At 42.9% G+C, this 20,853-nt stretch overlaps 2 protein-coding genes across 2 annotated transcripts in view; one reads left to right on the forward strand and one right to left on the reverse strand.

Annotated features, from left to right (window-relative positions):
- Positions 1 to 9,056: 9,056 nt before the first annotated feature.
- GNG10 (G protein subunit gamma 10) lies at positions 9,057 to 15,248 on the forward strand. The gene is made up of 3 exons (XM_048291865.1): positions 9,057 to 9,228; positions 12,458 to 12,589; positions 14,351 to 15,248. The coding sequence occupies exons 1-2, from the start codon at positions 9,148 to 9,150 to the stop codon at positions 12,581 to 12,583; spliced, it is 207 nt and encodes a 68-aa protein (XP_048147822.1). The 5' UTR covers positions 9,057 to 9,147; the 3' UTR covers positions 12,584 to 12,589; positions 14,351 to 15,248.
- Positions 15,249 to 19,042: 3,794 nt separating this feature from the next.
- Positions 19,043 to 20,853, reverse strand: part of SHOC1 (shortage in chiasmata 1) — a 45,291-nt gene continuing 43,480 nt past the window's right edge. Inside the window, exon 27 of the mRNA XM_048292836.1 lies at positions 19,043 to 19,319. Coding sequence (XP_048148793.1) covers positions 19,225 to 19,319 — 95 coding nt within the window. The 3' untranslated portion in view covers positions 19,043 to 19,224. The remainder of the gene's footprint in view (positions 19,320 to 20,853) is intronic.

The following is a 20,853-nucleotide window of genomic DNA, read 5'->3' on the forward strand; positions in this document are numbered from 1 at the left end:
TTAGTTTTAAATTCTAAATCTTAAGTATTCATTACATTTATCTCTTCTGATCAGACCTCTGAGTACTTAGAATAAATAATGCATAACAGCAGTCTGTGGTTTGCGCTATAATAGCCCAGGTCAGAGAGTTTCTGTGATTTGCTGGTAAAAGGGATTCTGTTACCTTACTCCTCTTCAGTAATTTTACTGGGGAAGGACAGATGGGAGCATAGTCGTTCTTCTGTCATCACACCTGTAAAAATAAGTTCCTTAGAAGGGAACTGATGAAAACAGTGCCTTGTTAGCTGCCTTCTGTGGAGATGGGTTCTGGGAGCGCAGGTTTTGAACTTGCTACTCCTGACCTTTTGCACATTTTTGAAATGTTGTTTCAGTTTTCTGTTTAAAATAACATTCAAAAACATGTGTTGTGGTTTTAAGCCCAGCTGGAGATGGAACACCTCGCAGATGCTTGTTCAATTCCCCTCTCTTTTCCCCCCCACACTGGTAGAATGGGGACAAGAGTCAAAGTAAAACTTGGATGTTAAGAACAGTTTAATAATTGAGAATAAAGTAGAATACAGTAATAATTGGAAATAATAATAATGATAATGATAATAAAAAGAAAACAAACAAGTGATTCATGATGCAATTGCTTACCATCCACTTACCACCGATGCTAGACTCCCCTTCCTGTACCCAGATCAGCTGGCCTGCTGGGTAACCCCCCAGTTATATACTGGGCATGATGTTCTCTGGTCTGGAATATCCCTTGGGTCAGTTCAGGTCACTTCCCCCAGCTGTGCTCCCTCCCAGTTTGGTTTTTTTGTGTATCTTCTCACTGGCACAGCATGAGACAAGGAGGGCAAAAGTCCTTGACTTTGGATAAACACAGCTTAGCAAAAACACAAACATCGGTGTGTTATCAACACCACTTTCATTCTGAATCCAAAACACAGCACTGTAACAGCTACTGAGAACTTACCCTAGCTGTAATCAGGACGATACTCACTGCTTACTCCGTATCATCTGTGTCATGCCAAGTTTCACATTCCCCCATGTCCCATCACCTTCCCTATTTATCTGTTTTGATAGGTATACAAACATCATTCTCTTAGTCAATGGAACACCTCTGTTAAGTGTTCTTAAAAGTCCACACAATAAAAAAAATGTTTGATGAATTCATTTAGTCCATGGCTTTGGCCTTCACCCTTGGTAAGAGTCTTTCAAGCAGAAAAGATGGTGTGAGGTGTTGGATTGTTGCATGCTGCCCATTTGAGTCAGTTCTGATCCCAGTACTGCTGTGCTTGTTCAGTTTTATCAAAGTTCATTTTTCATGAGTGCAACGATCAGAGGGAAGTCAGGCTCAGATCCCCAGAACAGTTGTGGTAAGATTGATGCCGTGAGGTGCCCCGTGAGGTCATGCACATGTAGCCACCATAAAAGTGGTAATACAGTGTTGCATAATTACCTCATACAGTTTAATTCATTGGCTATTTTCACTTAAAATCAAATTGCCTTGAGGCACACACAGGACCACCCCATCCTCCAACATTACCCACCAAGTGCACCTGGGTCGTTGAGCAAAAACAATCCCACAGATGGGTTTACCTTTGCCTGAGACAGGAATAACCCAGACTGTTTTCTCCAGCATGTTTTTAGTGTGCACTACAGGAAATTTATCCCCTTCTACACTACATAAAAACTTCGGGCACCATTGTGGTAGCAATTGGCACCTGCTGCTCTTCAGCCTTCAGCAGCCCAACAACAGAAGGGTTGCCTGATAGACCAGGCAAGGTACACCAGTGTTTAATTTCCTCTGTCTCTGGGGAAGTTATACCAAAAACCCACCAATACCCTTTTGGATCTCTGAAATACTGTCTCCTGGCACAGTCTATGCCAAGGATGCATGGAGTGTCTGGTCCAGGCCCACTAGGGTGCTTTTGCCTCTAATTCCCAGTGAGACTAATCTCAGTCTCCAATACAATTATCTGTTTGGACTCCCCTGTCACTCCAGATATACAAATGGATTCTGTTCCTACATAGCTTGATGGCATTAGGGTACAATGTGCGCCAGTGTCTACTAAAGCCTTGTAATCCTGTGGGGCTGCTGTGCCAGGCCATCAAATCCACACAGTCCAGTAAATCCAGTTATCTCTCTCCTCCATCTGGCTGGAGGCAGGGCCCCACTAATACTGATTTCAAGGTTCCCCACTAACATCTTGTAGAAATGGACTAGAACTTCTCTCCATAGCGCCAGCAGTATGACCAGACCTTCCATTCTGCCTGGAAAACTGTCTGCTGGAGACTGGAGCAACAATCTCCCTGGAAAAAAACGCACTGTGGTTGTTTTCCCCTGCAATTCCCACACCTGTCTAGGATCAAGGTGTATTGTCCATCCCACTTCTTCATATCCTCTCCGTGGTCCTGCAGGTAAAACCACAGGATACTCTGTCGTGTGTACCTTCTATATCCTCCCTCTTGAGCAAGAGGACGCCTGCTGTCAGTTGTAGAAATAGGGCCCCCTACAGGTGGGGAGTAGGACATAGTCTCTCTGAAACTGAAAATCCTGAGTCAGTTTATATGTCAGTTTATCTGATAGCTTCTCCACAGCTGCAGTGATGGGGGAAGGAATACTGTCTTCGTATTCCTGGATGTGGAAAATCACTTCACCTTCGTTGTGCATCATCTTTCCAAACTATTGTTGCCAAGGCGTTGGCATGCGCTGTTGGTGCACTCTGTACAAATTTCCACCATGAATCACTGGCATAAGACATCATCTGGACCTGGGGGGAGCTTGCACATTGTCCAGGTCAATATTTATAATTCCTCATATGGCTAATTCCCTCAGGTATTTAATACATTTATTGCAGCCCATTTGCTTAAGTTACATGGAATACCTTCTTTATAAGGACACCTTGCCCTCACACTTGGTAAGAGTCACCTCCAAAGACAAAGGGCTTGTGTCTTTTTTCCCATTGCTTTGTCAATGCCTGGTTTCTTAGCAAGCGATCCCAAATCCCTGGCTTCCTTACTCTCTAATTCCACACTGTTGGCTCTGTTGTCCCAGCACTGGAGCAGCCAGGTGATAATACACTCACCTGGACAATGACTGAAATCTTCTCATATCTCCCATAGCTCACTCAGGAAAAGGGATCAAGTTGTGATTGTTTCTTCTGTCTCCTCTTCCAGTTCCTGTGATGGCCCTGATGATGGCTCTGTAATTCATCCTTGTGATGCTGCTGCTTCTTCATCCTCTTTACTCTCCCTGTCATCCTTGACTGTTTTTGCTAAAGCTTTTTTACAAGGTGCCTTTCATGTACATTTCTACTGCTTCCATACAGGGGTAACTGACACCAGCACCTGGTGATGCTGTTTCAGTGCTTTCAGTGGCAGTTCCTGTTGCTGGGATTGGAGCAGCTGCAGTGCCTCTCACAGTGTCTGGAATAGTTGCAAGGCCTTTTTTCGTCTCACTGTCAGATTCAGAGACCTTCTCTTTCCCCTTAGAGTACAGAGGCTCAATAAGCCTCGGCTAGGCCCCAACATGTTGCAGTGATTTGGGTCCTCTCTGGTGTGCCAGGGTGACAGCACACTTTTTAAATTTAGTTTACTAGTTTTCTGGATTCTGCAGTTTCTCAGGGATAAGGTGCAAACATTTTGAAGGTGCCCATGGCCCTACACATTTGCTAATAAAATCCCACACACCCTGCCACTACAAACTATTCAGCTGTCCTGGTTACAGCTAGTTTAGAGTTAGTTTTTTCAGTCGCTGCTTTAGTGCTGTGTTTTGGTTTCAGAATGAGACTGGTGTTGATAACACACCAATGTTTGCATTTTTGCTAAATTGTGCTAATCTGAAGTCAAGGACTAATTTTTTCCTCCTTGTCACATGCTGTGTCAGTGAGAAGATACACCAAAAAAAAACAATCTGGGAAGGAGCATTTGCTCTCATATTTGTGGCATTTTGTCAGTACTGTACCAGTGATACTTTACTTGCAGTAGTTGTTCTCTGTGGTGTATTTTGTAGGATGGGACTATAATATGACAGTGTCACTGGCTGGGACACCAATCAGGTGTATGTATTCAGCACTGCAGGCACCTCTGTGCCTTGGGAGTTCTTTTCTGTGAATGATTAATAATCTTTCTATTTTTCTCCTCAGAGAAATAACCTATGGGGGAAGACACCTTCCTACTATTTTCTCCCTCTCCTTTTTTCCTTCCTTGTCCTCCAGGCTGATTATGGTACTCAAGAATTTTTAAGATTTTGAATATCCTTTGACTATCTTTGAAACCCAACCAGTCTTTTTGCTAGGAGCCAGCATGTTGTTGCAAATGGTTCAAGTCTTCCTTAAGGTCAGATAAACAATAGAGAACGTTACCCAGAGATCTGCCCAAAAGCTGGATAGTTTAGAGTAGTGAGAAGGACAGCTGAAGTAAAATTTTTATGTTGAGATAAGAACAGTTTAATAATTGAAAATCAAGTAAAATACAATAATAATAGGAAATAATAATAACAATGATAACAAAAAGGGAAAAAAGCAAGTGATGCACAATGCAATTGCTCACCACCCACTGACTGATTCCAGACTCCCCTTCTTGAACCCAGTTTCGTAACTCTCCCTGGTTTATGTACTGGGCATGACATTCTATGGTATCCCATATTTTATGGAATATCCCGTTGGTCAGTTGCGGTCACCTGTCCCTGCTACAGTTTGGGAGAGCATGAGACATGCAGGGAAAAAAAAGTCCTTGACTTTGGATAAACACGACTTAGCAAAAACACAAACATCAATGTGTTATCAACACCATTTTCATTCTGAATCCAAAACACAGCACTGTAACAGCTACTGAGAACTGTATCCCAGCTGAAGCCAGGGCAGCATGATAGAAATACTATGCTGAATCTCTGTACACAGTAGCAAAATTGAAGAGGAACTGCTAGATTGTTCCTTCATCTGCTGAATGTAGAGTAACAATGAACTTAATTCACTTTGTACCTAATTATCAATTAAAATCTAAGAATTGTTAAAGAAGGTATGCAGAAAAGGCTGTGCTTGCTTTCATGAAGTAATATTAGGGACACTGCAAAGATGCTGGCGAACTGAGAGACCACAGCTTTGGTGTATTGCTGCTTCATCCCCCAAAACACAGTCTCCTGAAAGAGTGGAAGAGAAAAGATAAAGTTGCTGTGGTAGAAACAGAGAATGAAGGTAAGCACAAATACAGTGGTGCTGATTATTAGAAAAGACAGTTATATCTGGAAATGAACAAGGTAATTGTATACGAGAGGATCTAAACCTGTGTGTGCAGTTTCACAGGCTGACAGCTGTGCTGCTCTTGACCTTCTGTCTCATTTTGCTCTCTCCTTTCCCAAGCCAAGTATTTGGGTTGTGCAAATATGAAGTCAAAACATGGATCTGTTTTCCCTTGTTGTCTACCTTCCTTGTAATCAAGATTAATTTCCTGATCTGATACTACAGTGGAAATGGAGGTACAGTTCTGGCAGAGGACAGAGCTGTATCTTTCAGTGGCAATGATGTTTTGTCCCTGTAACACCTGTGGCCTGATACCAAGTGGATGGAGAAGTCAGACGTATCCTACAACCTGCTGGAAATGATCCATTTTGGTGGCTCAGCTTGGAGTCCCATCTTCTCTAGACATGTCACCCCTTTGAAAATAATCAGATGCAGACATAAATTCATTGAATGCAGCAAAAATTTGCTGGGCAGCAACACTGCAGTCACATTTCTCTGACAAAGGACCGAAAAAACTCAGGTGTCTTTAGAAAACTGTCAGTGCTGCAGTGACACCTCATTATCAGAGGCTACTAGGCATTTCTAGACTGTCATTGTAGTTCTAAATTACATCTGTCTTCTGGCCATAAATTTTCTGAGACTTCTGAGAGTTACAATACTATGCCTAGTATAGCCAGTGTAGGTTGAATTGACTTGAGAGAGAAATGTCAGTACTGGGTAGTGGTGAGATCATTATGGAGAAAAAGGTTGCAAGGTACTAGGATCTTGGAGAAGATTCAGTGTGTCTTTTCTATGACCATGCTGAGGCTCTGATTAAGGCACAAGCATGTGCATGCCTGGTTGTCCCTACAGAATCGTAGAATCATTAAAGTTGGAAAAGACCATTAAGACTATCTAGTCCAACCATAAATGCAGCAGCACCACCATGTTCACCACTGAACCGTGTCCTCAGGTGTCATATCCACATGCTTTTTGGACACTCACAGAAATGGTGACTCTACCACTTCTCTGGACAGACTGTTCCAATGCTATACAATGCTTTCAAGGAAGAAATTTTTCCTACTATCTAATCTAAACTTCTGGTGCACCCTCAGGCCACTTCTTGTCCTGTCACTTGTTACCTGGGAGAAGAAGGCTGACCTGGCTACAACCTCCTTTCAGGCAGTTGTAGAGAGTGATAAGGTCTCCTTGAGCCTCCTTTTCTCCAGGCTAAACAACCCCAGATCCCTCAGCCTCTTCTCACAGGACTTCTGCTCCTGACTCTTCACCAGCTTTCTTGCCTTTTTCTGGACATGCTCCAGTGATGTCTTTAAGCAGAATGAGAATTCTGTCCCTTCCTTTGATCTCTGTAGCAGATGAAAGCTGATGGTATCATTCTCACCTTTAATCCCTCCTTTGAATACAAATTGTGGGAAGAGATAAGATAGAATTGAGCTGTATGCTGTGAGACATGCCGCAGAGGCACATGGCAGCCCAGAGAGAGGCTTGTCTCCACCAGACCCTGGGGGCAGGAGGTGTCACAGGGCAGAGCCCTACAGAGAGGAGCCCACCGGGAGCTGACGGACGGGTGAACAGCGAGTGGTCACCCCATAGAAGGACATTTGGAAAGTGTGTTGCTGATGTGGCAACACGAGATAGGTCACGTAGTGAGGATTGCCGTATAAGGAAATACTGTGCCTTGGAAAAGTGTATAAAACCAGCTCATTCCTTGGAATAAACGACTCAGATTCCCTGCCGGTCTGGGTCTGGGCCTCAATCACTGACACAAATAGATGTTGTCAGGTGGGTTAAACAGGTGTTGCTTGAGGTTTACAGAAAGCTTTTGTATTTTATGTCCTGCTTGGCAATTGTTTAAATTGGAGCTGCAGATCACATCTTCTTTGGCACTCAGCCTTGGGTTCTTCTCGACCTGACCTGAACTTTATTCGAGGCTCTGTAGAGGACACCTCCCCAGATGATGGAAAGCAACCACTAGAGACCCCCAAAGAGGCCCATGCAGGCGCAGTGACATGTCATAAGGCTGCACAAACTAAATGACTATGCATGAGGTAGGCAGTAACCAGGTATTATATAGGTGGGTTTATGTAAACTTTTGGGTATAAATTCTCTCAGTATTTACTCCTTGGTGTGCTTGATTTGTAGGAAAACTTACACCTTGCATCTCTACACAATAAACAATGTCTTCTTTCTAAACCTGACCCTTTGTTTGTATAACTAAAATGTCCGAGTTCCAAAAATTTGGCAACACCAGCACCTCAATGTTTTTCTTGTTGTGAGGGGCCCAGAACTGGGCACATGACACGAGGTGTGGTCTCACCAGTGCCAAGTAAAGAGGGACAGTCACTGCCCTGGTCCTGCTGCCACACTACTGGTGATACAGACCAGGATGCCACTGTCCTTCTTGGCCACCTGGGCACATGCTAGGCCATGTTCAGCTGCTGTTGACCAGCAGACCCAGGTCCTCTTCTGCCAGGCAGCCTTCCAGCCACTCTGTCCCAACCTACAGCACTGCCTGGGGTGTTGTGACCCAAGGGCAGCACTCAGCATTTGGCCTTGTGTAACCTCATGCAATTGGCCTCAGTCCATCAATTCAGCCTGTCCTGATCCCTCTACAGAGCCTTCCTGCCCTCCCGCAGGTCAACACTCCCATTCAGCTTGGTGTCATCGGTGAACTTGCTGAGTGTAGACTTTATCCTCTCATCCAGGTAGTTGGTGAAGACATTAAACAGGGCTGGCCCAAATACTGACTCCTGGGGAACACCACTAGTGACCAGCTACCTGCTGGATTTAACTCCATTCACCACAACTTTTTGGCCCCAGCCACCCAGCCAGTTCTTTACCCAGCAAAGAACTCCTTCATAAACACCATGAGCTGACAGTTTCTCCAAGAGAATGCTGTGGGAGATGATGTAAAAGGCTTTGCTGAAGACAACATCCACAGCCTTTTCCTCACTCTCTTGGTGTCACCTTGCTATAGAAGGACATCAGGTTGGTCAGACAGGACTTGTCTTCCACAAAACCATTCTGGCTGGACCTGAACTCCTGGCTGTCCTGTCATATATTCAGAGCAACCATTTGAGGCTATAAGGTTCATCCCACCAGCTTTTTAACAAGCCGGCAAACTAATAGCTGGCAAACCCCCTGCCGAAAAGTGAGAGGACTTATTTATGGTCACTGCTGAAATGGTGGTGAACAGTGCTGGGTGGGGAGAGGGGAGAGGCGTCAACACTGGCAGTAGTTGCCAGGCATTTGGAACCTAAAAGCTGCCTGTGGGCACAAGACATGTTTAGAAGTCCATCTCTGTCAGTGTTCAAGACCAAGCTGGATGGGGCTCTGCGCAACCTGATGTAGCATGTGTTATCCCTGCCCAAAGTGGTGGGGTTAGTCCCTTCAGGTCCAAACTGTTCTATGATTCTGTGAATTCCCTTTCTCCTCTCGTCTTCCCCCCTCTTTTTTCCCCACTTATTTTCTCCCTTTCCCTCTTTTTTTCCTTTGTCTCTCCTTTTCCCCGTTTTCCCTCTTTTTCCTCTTTTCTTTTTTCCTTTTTTTCTTCCTCCCTTTTTTCCTCCCTCTCCCCCCCCCCCCCCCCCCGTTTCCTCCCCCTCCTCCCCCCGCTCCCCACTTTATTTTTTTGTTTCCTTTTCTTCCCTTCTATTTTTTCCGCCCGTGCTTGAACCAGCAGGTTTCCTGCCCCCAAAGAAGCTCGAGCCCTCAAACCCAGCGCGCAGGGGGTTCCGGCCGAGCGCCGGGGCGGTGCCGCGGGGGCTGAGGGCGGAGCGGCCCCGGCCCCTCCCCGGGGTGGAGGCAGCCGAGCCCAGCCCAGCCCAGCCCAGCCCAGCCCAGCCCAGCCCAGCCCGGCCGAGCCGCGCTGCCTGCCCGCCCGCTTCATCCTCTCGGTCTTCTCCGCGGCTTCGGTATGTCGTCGGGCGGTAGCCTGAGCACCATGCAGAGGCTGGTGGAGCAGCTGAAACTGGAGGCGGCCGTGGAGAGGATCAAGGTGAGCCGGGGCGCGGGGCCCCCGGGAGCGGGGTGGGGGAGAGGAGCCGCTCCTGCATTTCCCTCCGCGCTGATCCGCGCCGCCCGCCCGGGGAAGGAAGGGGGTGAGGGGTGCCTGTGCCCGGCGGGCGCCGAGCCCCGGGCCCGCGGGAGCGATGGAGCGAGTGCCGTTCCCTGGTGGAAGGAGCCGTGATAAATAATACAGCAGCTCCTAGGTAGTTCTGCACCAGCAAGCAGATAATCGGGGGTAGTTCCTCGCAGCGGAGCCAGCCCTGCTCCCCCCCGCTTCGGAGCGCTGGCAGGATCTGCAGGGGAGGCGGTGCGGGGTGGTACCCGCTGGCACACTTGGGGAAGGCAGGCGATTTGCTACGCATGCATGAACCTTCTCCTGCTTGCACATTTCCAGACAAAGGCATCATGATGAGGCAGTCCTGTCATCTGCCAGCTCCTCAGGTTTGGTGACCTGACCGAGACAGCTCTTGGTTTCCAGCAGATGTGGGGGGTCCATCACCACGCACAAAGTCCAGCATAGTCTGCGAAGTGATGGAGGTCAAATTAGTTTCTATCTTGCACTTTCCTTGTCTCCCTCCTTGCATTCGCCATTTTTCTCTGGCCAGTCACAAAAGACGAGCTTCCTCAGTCTGAACGACTGTGCCAACACATTGAGCTGCAGGAACTTAGCTAAATTATTTTAAAATAATTCAAAATTATTTAGTCCTGGCCTGGGCGGGTGAAAATTTGACGTGCTCATTGTGGTGAAACCACTACAGCTTTTGGATATCATCCTAATCAATTTGCTGATGTTACTACATTTTATTAGCAAAACTGAATCAGCAGATGCTTTATTCACTAGAAGTGACTGTGTTTATCACTGCAGTGAGGTGTGGGAATATGTGAAAAACAGCCTGTTTCAGAGTAGAAATACAGACTTTTGTGGCAAGAGGGGTACTGTCAAACACTGAAATGGTTGCCCAGCAGTTATTGTTGGTGCCTGGATCTCTGTTCCTGCTCGTTTTGAGGCAGATACATCCTCCCCACTGTTTTTTTTGTAGATGGGTAGTGGCTATAAGAGACATAGTTTGTAGTTTACAGGTGTTACTTTGTGTCAGTAACATGTTCTGGAGCTGGACTTCCCAAGGCTGCCTATTTTTCATGAGTTTGCTTGTATTCCAGGGAGGCTTGTCCTTGATGGACCTCAGTCTCATTTTTCTTGCAGCATTGTGCACAGCAGTCTTGTTCCAGTTCTGCTGTTCTAGGAGCCTGTTCATGGCTTTGAAATGACACACGATTAAAAATAAATGGTGTCATCTGTGTTTCTCTACATACAGTATAAAAACAACGTGAAATATATTCAGCAGATGAAAAACCACTCGGTTCAGTTTTAGCAAGCACTGAAATAGGAGAAAACATTGTTTCATCTACTTTGAATAGACAATGTGTTTCCAGACGGAAGCTGGTTATGAAAGGATTTTTAAAAATACATTCCATACTGCCAAGTTCCAGTGGTGATTTTGTTTACCCTGCTGGCTAAAAAAGCAGACAGGAACAATATTTTCAGAAAGAGGAAACTGAGTAGGAAAGAAGTACCCATACACATCTTGCATGCAGGAGGCTGCTGAAGGGAGCGTGTTTGTCACGTGATGCAATACTGCAGAAAATTTCTGTGTGAACAGGAGAAAATAAGAAAGTTATAGGGCATAGGTAAGACTAAGAGTAGGCAGTTCTGGTTTGTATCTTTTGAGGATATACCAGGATATACATAGCTCAGTATGTGTGGGGGGAGTTTGGCAGCAAAGTGCAAAGAGATGCTGTAGGAACTGCTAACCCTTCAAGGAAAAAGCTCCACATGGCTTTGGCCTGACCAGTGTTGGCTAGTGGCATCTCTGCCTGATAGCCATGTGGTGCACAGCTGGGCACCACAAGGGGCAGGCACTGCAGTTGAGGCAAGGGTGCTAATGCTGCAGGGGGTCCAAGGGACTGGGTAGGGCAGGACAACTCTGCAGCCTCCAGAAATGGCTTCTCCTCAGGTAAGGAAGGACTGACGAAACCTGCTGCCTTAGCAGGAATCCTTGCTGCAGATGCTTCTCCCTGTACTCTGCTCAAGAGAACCTGGGAGGCTGAGGGAAAAAGCTTCTCGTAACAACTCCCTGAAGTGCTGACAACTGCTCGGTAAATTGAGGCAGTTATCAGGATGAGTGTCCTGGAGGAGAGCCTGGAGGAGAGCTGGAAGACAGTGAAGAGGAGAGCAGCAAAATAGCAAACAAAAGTGTGTGCTAGGCCAGATTTCCCATGTGTTTCCAGATAGTTTTCTATGGGATGGCCCTGAACCAAAATTCCTCTGGGGTTCCAGGGTGGTTGCTTCAGACAGGAGGCTGGGAAGTTTGAATGGTACTTCTGGCTGTTGTTTTGGCAACACTGCAGAGCTGTGTAGGAATTAAAACCAGTGTTTCAGGAGTCCTGTAACAAAGGCAGAGGTGAGGTCAGAGGGGAACTTTTAGTTCCATCAATATGTTTAGTATTTTCTTTTATAAAATATGTATCAGACAGCATGGGTTTTAACAGTTCACTGCAACTGTTCCTAATGTGTGTCTGGGAAGCTGGGAATTCCTCTACATTTTCCTTCAAAAATGTAGGCACATGACTGACTTGCCATCCACAAGGAGAGCAGGGGAGTTCAGTGCTGAAGACATTTTACCTTTGGGATCCTGGGCTTGTTCTGCAGCTCTGAACTCTCCTTTTGGGGGGCCAGAGTGTGGATTTGAAGTTCTCACTTCACTGCTGGCGGAAGATGACAATTTGGACTTCAAAAGCTGTTCATCCTCATCTTTTTGCTTTCATTCCTTGTTATACTCTGTGTTGTTTAGAAGTTTGGAATGAAAATCCTTTAAAAAAATTATCAGAGGATAGAAGAGTTCAAATATAAACCTGAAAACACTACAGTATACTGGAAAATGATGATGGCTCTGAGCATTTTAACGAGGAGAAATTGCATCACACTTGCACCTCAGTCCTCTGCACTATTCTGGCTTATCACTGGCATAGTATTTCATGGGTGCTTCATCAGAGCTTTGTAAATTGTGCTTCTGTGCTAATTTACTTGGTGTTTTAGAATCCAAGAGGTGATTTGGCTGCACTCCAGCTCTGTTTGATAATAGCTCTTCAAGAGGAAATGCTTAATAGATGCTTGTGAATGAATTAGTTTCCTCTCTGGATTTGTTTTTCCTTTTCAGGTCTCTCAGGCAGCTGCAGAACTCCAGCAGTACTGTATGCAAAATGCCTGCAAAGATGCCTTGCTTGTTGGGGTTCCTGCAGGGAGCAATCCCTTCCGAGAACCCCGATCCTGTGCTCTGCTCTGAAATCAGGTAATAAAGTCATAGATGCCATGACAACCACTCTGATTTGAAACTCAAGCCCTTGGAGGGACAAAGACACATGGTGATAGTTCTTTAAGTGTTGAGTTCTTGCTTGAGTGTTCATCATTTCCCTGTTGGCTCTGCAGACTGTTTTCTGGGTTTTTTAGGTGTGGCAGTTGAAGCATGTCTCTTTTCTACAGCTCTTTCTAGAGTTGTTTTGTTTATAAGTTGTTTTTTCTTTGTTCAGGGGTTATGTTTTTGTGTTTGATCAGCAGTAAGGTTATTAGTAGCATCCAAACTAATTAAAATTGTCTAAGACACACAGCTATGTTTGACACAGCCAGACAGTAGACAGTCACATACCCAGCTTGGAGAGGTAAGGCCAAGCTGTGGCAATTTTATATGTTCTGATGACTAGCTCACAGGTTAAGCAAGAATCATGTTAAAATACGTTTTTGTCTTTAATGTCATATTGCAGTTCATTTCGCTGTGTCTGTCCTTAGGCTCTTCCCGTGCTTACTGTTGGTACAGCAGCAAAACCAGTGGAAGCAGAAAGGAGCTGAGGCAATCTGTCATCACATCCTTTGTAACCTTTTTCAGCACAGGGCTAAAGGATGAGCTACTCCCTGAACTCTGCCTTAGTGCTCTGCACTGCCTTTACCTATGTAACACCTATAGAGTAGGTGGGTGGGTGACCGTCCAACATGTACAAATCTTTGGGATCCAGTGCCATGATTCCCAGTCTGGCTTCTCCCATTGGTCACAAAGATTATCAATGATTGCAGCAGGAGAAAGAAAGGCCATGCATGCTAGTAGCTTTGGGTATAACAACACCATAACTTGTAAAGTCTACGTCTTTTGCTTGACAAACAAATGTGGAAGTAGGATATTCAGAAGGGGTTACTCCTCCTTAAAAGAAAAAATAAAAATAGTTCCTGCTGAAGAGCTGAAAAATCTGCAGAGAGGAAGAAACACTGAAGTCTGTTCTTTTGATGAGAGTGCTATTAAAGAAAAAATCAATGTTTTCTCTAAGGGCAGAATTTAAGCTAAAACCTAAAGTACTTGTAAAATCTTCCCCTTGCTGCTGCCAGCTGTTCCTGAGCTTGCACTTGAGCTTTTGCCTCATCAATAGCATGGCTTTGATTGTTGCTACATAGGTTTAACAAAACAGGATTGAACCTCTTTTGAACCTGAAAGAAAGGGAGCAACTGAACATGAGATGCTCTTCTGGAAAAACTTGTTGAGGGTGAAGCAAAAGCAGATTTTCTTAATTTGGGTGCTACCTGTAATTCTTCATGCAACTAAGATAAAATTTTTAATGACCATTGCATATGTTCTTCTGTTATTTAAGCAGCCTTTCTACTTTTTCTTTTTTTAGGGGTCTGTGTCTGTGTGTGTGTCTACCTATTCTGAGGTGATCACATCATACAGATACACTACAAAATATTTTCTCAAAAGAGCTTGATGATTAATTTATGATTCTTTTAGAAATGCATAGCTCAGCCCAGGATGTCACTTAGTGGTTTTTTGCTGATAAATCAAATATTTAGTTTATTATTCTTGTGCTACCTTAGGATCATAAGAAAATCAGAGCAAAGTAAAAAAGCCAGTTAAAAATTTTATGATATTATAAAGATACCAACATCCAGCAAAGGAAAGTAATTTTTTGGTTTTTCTCAGTGCAAAGGAGCTTTTCTGTTGTGATTTGTAAGAGAAATGTATCAGCTTAAGAAGATGGCATTTAATAAACTTTTTTTTTTCCTTTTATAGGGAAGGTCATTGGAGAATTACCTTCAAGCATGACATGAATAACAACTGCCTTTCCTTCACAAGAAAAGTCTCTGTCTTTTATGTGGCTAAAACAGCATCCTAGATATTTGTCTGTGTGTTCTTGTGTATCCATATTCCACTGTCTTTTAGTAATGTTCTTGAAGTTCTTTAATGTAACTCTTTCTCTTTTCTTAACCATCACCACTTTTACTACACTATGCTAACTATACAAATATTACTTGAGAAGTTTACATTTTAGAAATTAAAAACGTGAATTTTTAACTAAATTGCTTACTCTGATCTTGATAAACCATAACACCGGAATAATAGCAAAAACTATTCATGGGGATTTTTTTTTTTCCAAAATAAAACAACCCAAAAGTGAATATTTAAAGTATAAAGCTAAATGCTTTGACTGCTAGAGTAATGTCCTCAGGGGACATTTTGCTTTCATTAGCAAACCTGGAACCAACTTTATTTCTTTTTCAAGTGCATCTCAGTGCATAAGTGACACATTTTATTAACTGCTGAACACAGTATGTAGCAGAGGCTTGATTCCTAAAGCATGTTTCTTGCAATACTTCTAATCTGTAAGCCTTCTTCTACTTTGTATTTTTAACAGTACTGCTGTGGTGGAATTTTCTTAATGTATTTAAAATGTTACCAAACAGACATTAAGAATCTGTGAACACCCAAAGATAATTGCATGCATCATTGTCACAGTTTGCAATACACAGAATTTACTAAAATGTGTTTGGTCATTTGCCTTCACTTTTTTTATAGAGCACTTTTACAAGAACAACTTTTTTTAGAGGTTTTTAATTTTGTCTACTTTCTATTGTTTGTATTAATCTTTTAGAAGTTGAGAAATAAAATTCCTATCCCTCTTGGCTTTGAACTCATTGTGTAATTTGTGTAGCAAAGAGCAGCTATGTAAGGAAAAGGATACTTGGATTTTGCAGTGGGAGGGGAGCTCTTTGCTTTTTTGGGAAGAGAAGGTTGCTACTGGATTTTTAGAAACAGTCTTATTAGTAGAAAAATCCCATTTGTATCTGTTGACCATATTTGTAAACACTAACAATGTTATCAGGCTCACTTACACATTTTGAAGCTGTAAGGAAGAACTCTGCAATCTGAGTACTTAACATTCATAAACAGTAACTGGAATGGGGCAACAGTGTCCTCCAGGCAGTTCAGTCTTTGTCAAAAGATTTTCGTGGTTGCTGTCCTGCAGAAAGACACCAAAATGAGAGCTGTAATACTGCCAGTATGTATTGTGCCTTTAAATATAGAAGAGAACGTCCTTTCTTCAGAGCTTTTCTTCATTCTGACTTCCTTTCACTGTAGGCTGTTTAAATATGGCAGCTTTTCTGTTAGCACTGGACAGAGTTACAGAAGTCTAGAGAAAACCAAATTACTCTTGCATAGAGGCCATCAGAGGCTTGGTTTGAGGCCAAAATGACAAAGATACTGATGAGTGCATACATCAAAAGCCTTTGGACAGCCAGCTTATGGCTGCTGCCTACTTCCTCCCAGGCAAGCCCTTCATCGTTCTTTTACCTCCTGCAATAAAACCTCCCCTCATCCCTTCACATCTGTTTCTTTCCCCAAAACTCCTGTTGCGTACTCCTTTCGGCTCAGCAATGTCAGTTGGAGCTTGGGTTTTGAAGCAGTTGCTGAGCTGGCATAAGGAGTGGGCGAATCACAGAGTGCAGCAGAGAGCCACCGCTGCTAGACAGCCAGTCAACCACTGCTGTCTCTTGGCAGCCCTGCCCAGCTCCATCTGGTCTCTTACAGCTGGAGTAGCACTGTGAGCATACTGCAGCTCCTGTCTACTTCCGTGTCTTGCACCAGCAAGGGCTAGAAAGACCTGTGCAGCAGTTGTGAGATGGACTGGGAACACTCCATCCAGATGTCCCTCTGAGCATGGTGTTTATTCCTCAGACATGGATCCCAGCCTTTTCAGAGGAGTGTGGTTGCTGCACCTCTTTGCTCTCAGGGCAGTGTGCATCTGAGCTGCTGGGTAGAAGCAGGGAGAGGAGTGACAGCAATGCCACCTCTGCCCTCCCAGGGCATGTTCTGTGAGAGAAGTTGAGTGTCAGAACAAGCTCCAAATTAGTTTTGGTTGGCACTAAGGCTCTTTGGTTCCTGTTGGGAATCAGTTTGGTGAAGTGTGCCACTGCTGGTTATTTTGTGTTGGCTGGGTGAAGTGGCTGCATCTTAGCAGCTCAGCTTTTGCAGGTCCCCTTTCCTTGCCATAACCAAAGAACCTGACAAACAAGCATGAGCAGCTGACTGCTTCTGCAGGCAGGAGAACCTCTTGTCTCTTACCTACCCCAGTCTACAGGGCCATGTCTTTTCTACAGCTGCAGGTGTACCTGAGTTTGCACTCCTTTGCTGAACTGAACCCTGTGATGGCCTAGACCAGGGCAAACATCACATTTCACCACCTCTGCTCCAACAGGTATGATCTGCAGTGAGGTGGACAACTGTGGGCAGCATCTTAGCTTCCTTTACCAAAGACTATCCAAGAGGGCTATCTGCTGCGCAGAGGCATCTGATGGCAGCAGGTCATACAGGATGTCCAGGATGTAAAGAAGATTGAGTGCACACATTTGTATGCTCAGTGCCTTACATGAGCCATAAGACCCCCTTTTCTCACTGTCTTCTCTCCCAGTTGATCAGGAAGGCTCTTCTCCATCTACAGCTGCCTCCTGCCTGGTCACTAAAAGGCTTACAAACATGTTCCAGGTATGGAGCATCCCTACCTGCTGATGTAAGACTGGAGATTAGATTTTGTACTACATCTTTTTGACTAAGAATTAGTTGCTTCCTAATTCATAGTTATAGGTCATTTGGCAGGGCAGGCAGGGGGACGTGCATCAGTGTAGTTCATTAGTAATTTTACTGCACATTAAACAGACAAAAGGAGGGGGAAGAATGTAATGTTTTATAAATTTGTCAATGTGTCCATATCTGTGAGAGACTGATATTTGTCATAAACAATTACAGTAAAAAGGAACTGGTCATTTCAAGCCCTTTTCCTTATTTTCCACTTCATTGCCAGTAATTTAACTGTACACTGACATTTTTTCTACCTAATGGAAACTTAACACAGACAGCACTTGAATTGTTTTATTTAATGTAGACAACATGTCTTCGTTTTCAAAGTTATCTATAGATTATCTATGCTACACTTTCACAACTGTTCATATGAAAGTTCTTGTGTCAGCCTTTGCCTGTGGAAGAGGAGGACATAAATACATAGCTTGGCACTGGCAGCTATAATTTTCTCAAACTTTGGTCATCTGTGACTGAGACTTTGTACAGCTGTGCTTTAAAAAAACCAGATTCCTGGTTCTGGATGTTTGGGAGGTAGTTTTGAACAACATAACCCATGATGCAAAAGAAGGAAAATGGCTAGGTCAGGTGACCACAAAAATGGGCCATAGATAGTATAAGCAAATCGCAATTTTTATTTCAGTCTCTTATTCTAGGAAACAGTGGCTTGTTTGCAATTTTACTAGAAATCTTTTTATGTTATCACTTGTGAAAGGTATTTTCTAAAATCTTGCAAACAATTGCGGTACAAATAATTCCGGGATATTACTCTGAACTAAAACTGCAGCCATCATAGCTTTTAAGAATTTAGTTAAAAATCAGCACTCTGTTGTCTCTGAGAGACCAAATCTTTCTCCTGTAAGTGCTAGTTTCATTTACCCAAATAGTGAACATGTGCGTAATGAAGGCTTAATGTCAAATAAGTATTTAAGTACAAGCACAAGCCTCAAACTTGGTGGTTTTTCTTTTATTACTTTCCTTCCCCCCCCCCCCCCGCCCCATTTCCGTTACTGCATCAAATTTAAAAAGATTTGTGAGTTTGAAACCTGAATCATTTCAGCTGAAGGCTGCTGAGCAGAGACATTCTGGAGCTGGCTGGCATGCCTGTGCAAACCGTTTATGCATTCCTGCAGCAGAATGGAGTTACTGTCTACCATTGCTGCCACATATACTTCCAGTTTTGTTGCCAAATCTTTTGATGGAAAGTGAGGGTTTGGGTACTGTTCTATCCTGCTCTTTGGATTACAATTGGGATAGCTTTTTTTTTAAAATTCAAACTTTTACCCCTTCTAGTTGTACCCTGTAATATCTGGATCTGCCTCCCAGATGACTCCCATCCCCCTACTTGCCAATGCACTGCAGAAGGCTGAAAAATGTGGACGCCAACAAATGGCCTCCACCAGGTTATGCAAAGAGTGAGGGTCACAGCCTAGCTCCCTGAATCAAATCCATGAGAACGCTAAATTTCAACACAATTTTGCACAATGTCCGTAAAACAAAGAGCTTTCTCCTAGATTGGTTGATTAAAAGGAGCTCAGGAACTTACCACACGGTTCCTAAAGGAGATGTCAGAAGAAGAGAAGTGGAACAGAGCCCAAGGGACAGCTACCAAGGACCACAGCCATAACTGCAAGGAATCTCTAAGACTTCTGAGAAGCCTTGAGATTCTGGCAGATCTAGCCCATCTTTACATTGGAAAAGCGGCATGCTCAGGCAGCAAACACAGGTGCTTTTTGAAATTTCAGTGAGCCTCAGCATCTGTTTTTTTCCTTTTTTTTTTTTTATATAAAGAGCGATATAGTACCTCTGTATCACCCATGACAACAAACAGAGAAGCAGAAATTATCCAGCTTCAAGAAACTAGTTTGTTTATTAACATTTGAAAAACATACAGAAGAATCCTGAGCTAGCAAGAATTTCCAAATCCTAATTTCTTTCTAGAAACTAACAACAACAATAATTTATTTATTTTCCTTTAAGGATGTCAAGAATTAAAAAAAAAAAAGTATGTAATATGCAAATGCGCATTCCATTCAAAAGAATTTAAGACGTGTTTGTCCATCTCTTCTTCCAGGGACTCTTTCATATGTCAATCTCCTTTTTTTGAACTCCTGTACTTCTGAAAATCCTGAATGTGAAAAAGAAGTGGAAAAAAGAAAAACCATGATTAACTATATATACAACCTGTATGTAGACTTAACTGTGTGTTTCTCAGAAGCACTAACAGACTTTATCTTTGACTGGTATGTTCCCTAAGAAAAGTACCAACTGTCATAAAATAAAATGTGTACAGATTAATATTTGCTACTTCTTACTGCTACTGACCTGTTTTATGCATATTGTCCTGTAATAGGAATACAGGACCTTATACAAAAATTAATAAATCAACCTACACTATCCTTAACCACAATGTTTCAGAAAATATTTACTGTTTGTTTTTATTTCATTAATACTACACTTAGAACTATTCTATAATTGTTGAAATTTAGTTATTTTTAACCAGACATGGTCATGTTTCTAAGTTGTTCAAAAAAGCTACTTACATTCATACTTACATAAGATTCAAGTGCTTTTACAATAAAGTATTTGAGAAATTGCTTATTCAAAACAAGTTACTGTAAGGAAATTATAAATACTATTATATTAATCTTTAAAAAAAGTGTTGTCAGAAAACTCTAACACCGACCTAAGGATTTGATCTGCTCCAGTGGAAATACTGGCTTGGTGTGGTGTCATGAATTATCTGTGGTTTAATGAGAGCTTGATCTGAAGCCTGAAGAAATCCCTGGGGTTTGTTCCCAGTGTGTCTTTTTAACTTGACTTGCTACATATTTCTTAAATTTTTGCTCTCAGAGGCTTTCACTGTATTAAGGTGAAGTTGGGGTTTTTTTGGTCGGTTGGGTTTTTTTTTCATTTGGTAGGTTGGTTTTTGAATTTTTTATTTTTTGGAGGGGATGTTGCATTAGCACGCAAAACTATTTCATATACTTATTTTTCCCCTGGCTAGTGAATTATAAAGTAGAATAAGCCTGTTCTTCCAAAATCTAAACCAAAAATCACTTTTCCTTGTTTTGATTTGATTCACATTCAAGTATACTTTTGTCCTACTGGGCAAGAATATTACAGAAAACTTATCAGCTGGAGATCACAGTGTTTTCAGAACACTAAAATGTGGTACCAGGAGAATCTGCCCTGATCTCTACTGAAATATATTGTATGTAGAATTTTATGCTATCAGTGCTAGTTACGGGTTACTGAAATATCTGTTACTTACTCAGCAATACTGCAGGTCTCAATTTTTATTCTGAGAAGCAAAAAGTCTGTTCAGAGTTTCTGTATGAACATTTAAATTTACATAGCCTGAAAATTAAAAGAAGTTTACCATATCCAATTAACTTTTCTCTCTTTACCTCTGTAATTACCCAAAGAAGTCCATGAAAGAGTAATTTAAATTAGTTACTTAGGTTTTCATGAATGGGTCTGATTTAATTAGTGAAAGCATTTTAATGCTGTGCTGACCTTGTACCACTGAGAGATTTAATGATGGGCAGCAGCAGACAAATCATAAATTAAGTAACCTGTACTAGGCATTAGGCACTTTTTTTAAACAAACTTAAACTTGGATTTTAAAAAAAAATGTGGCATCTCACCTACAGGGAAAT

This window comes from Corvus hawaiiensis, chromosome Z, assembly GCF_020740725.1.
Source record: "Corvus hawaiiensis isolate bCorHaw1 chromosome Z, bCorHaw1.pri.cur, whole genome shotgun sequence".
NCBI classification, from domain to species: Eukaryota; Metazoa; Chordata; class Aves; order Passeriformes; family Corvidae; genus Corvus; species Corvus hawaiiensis.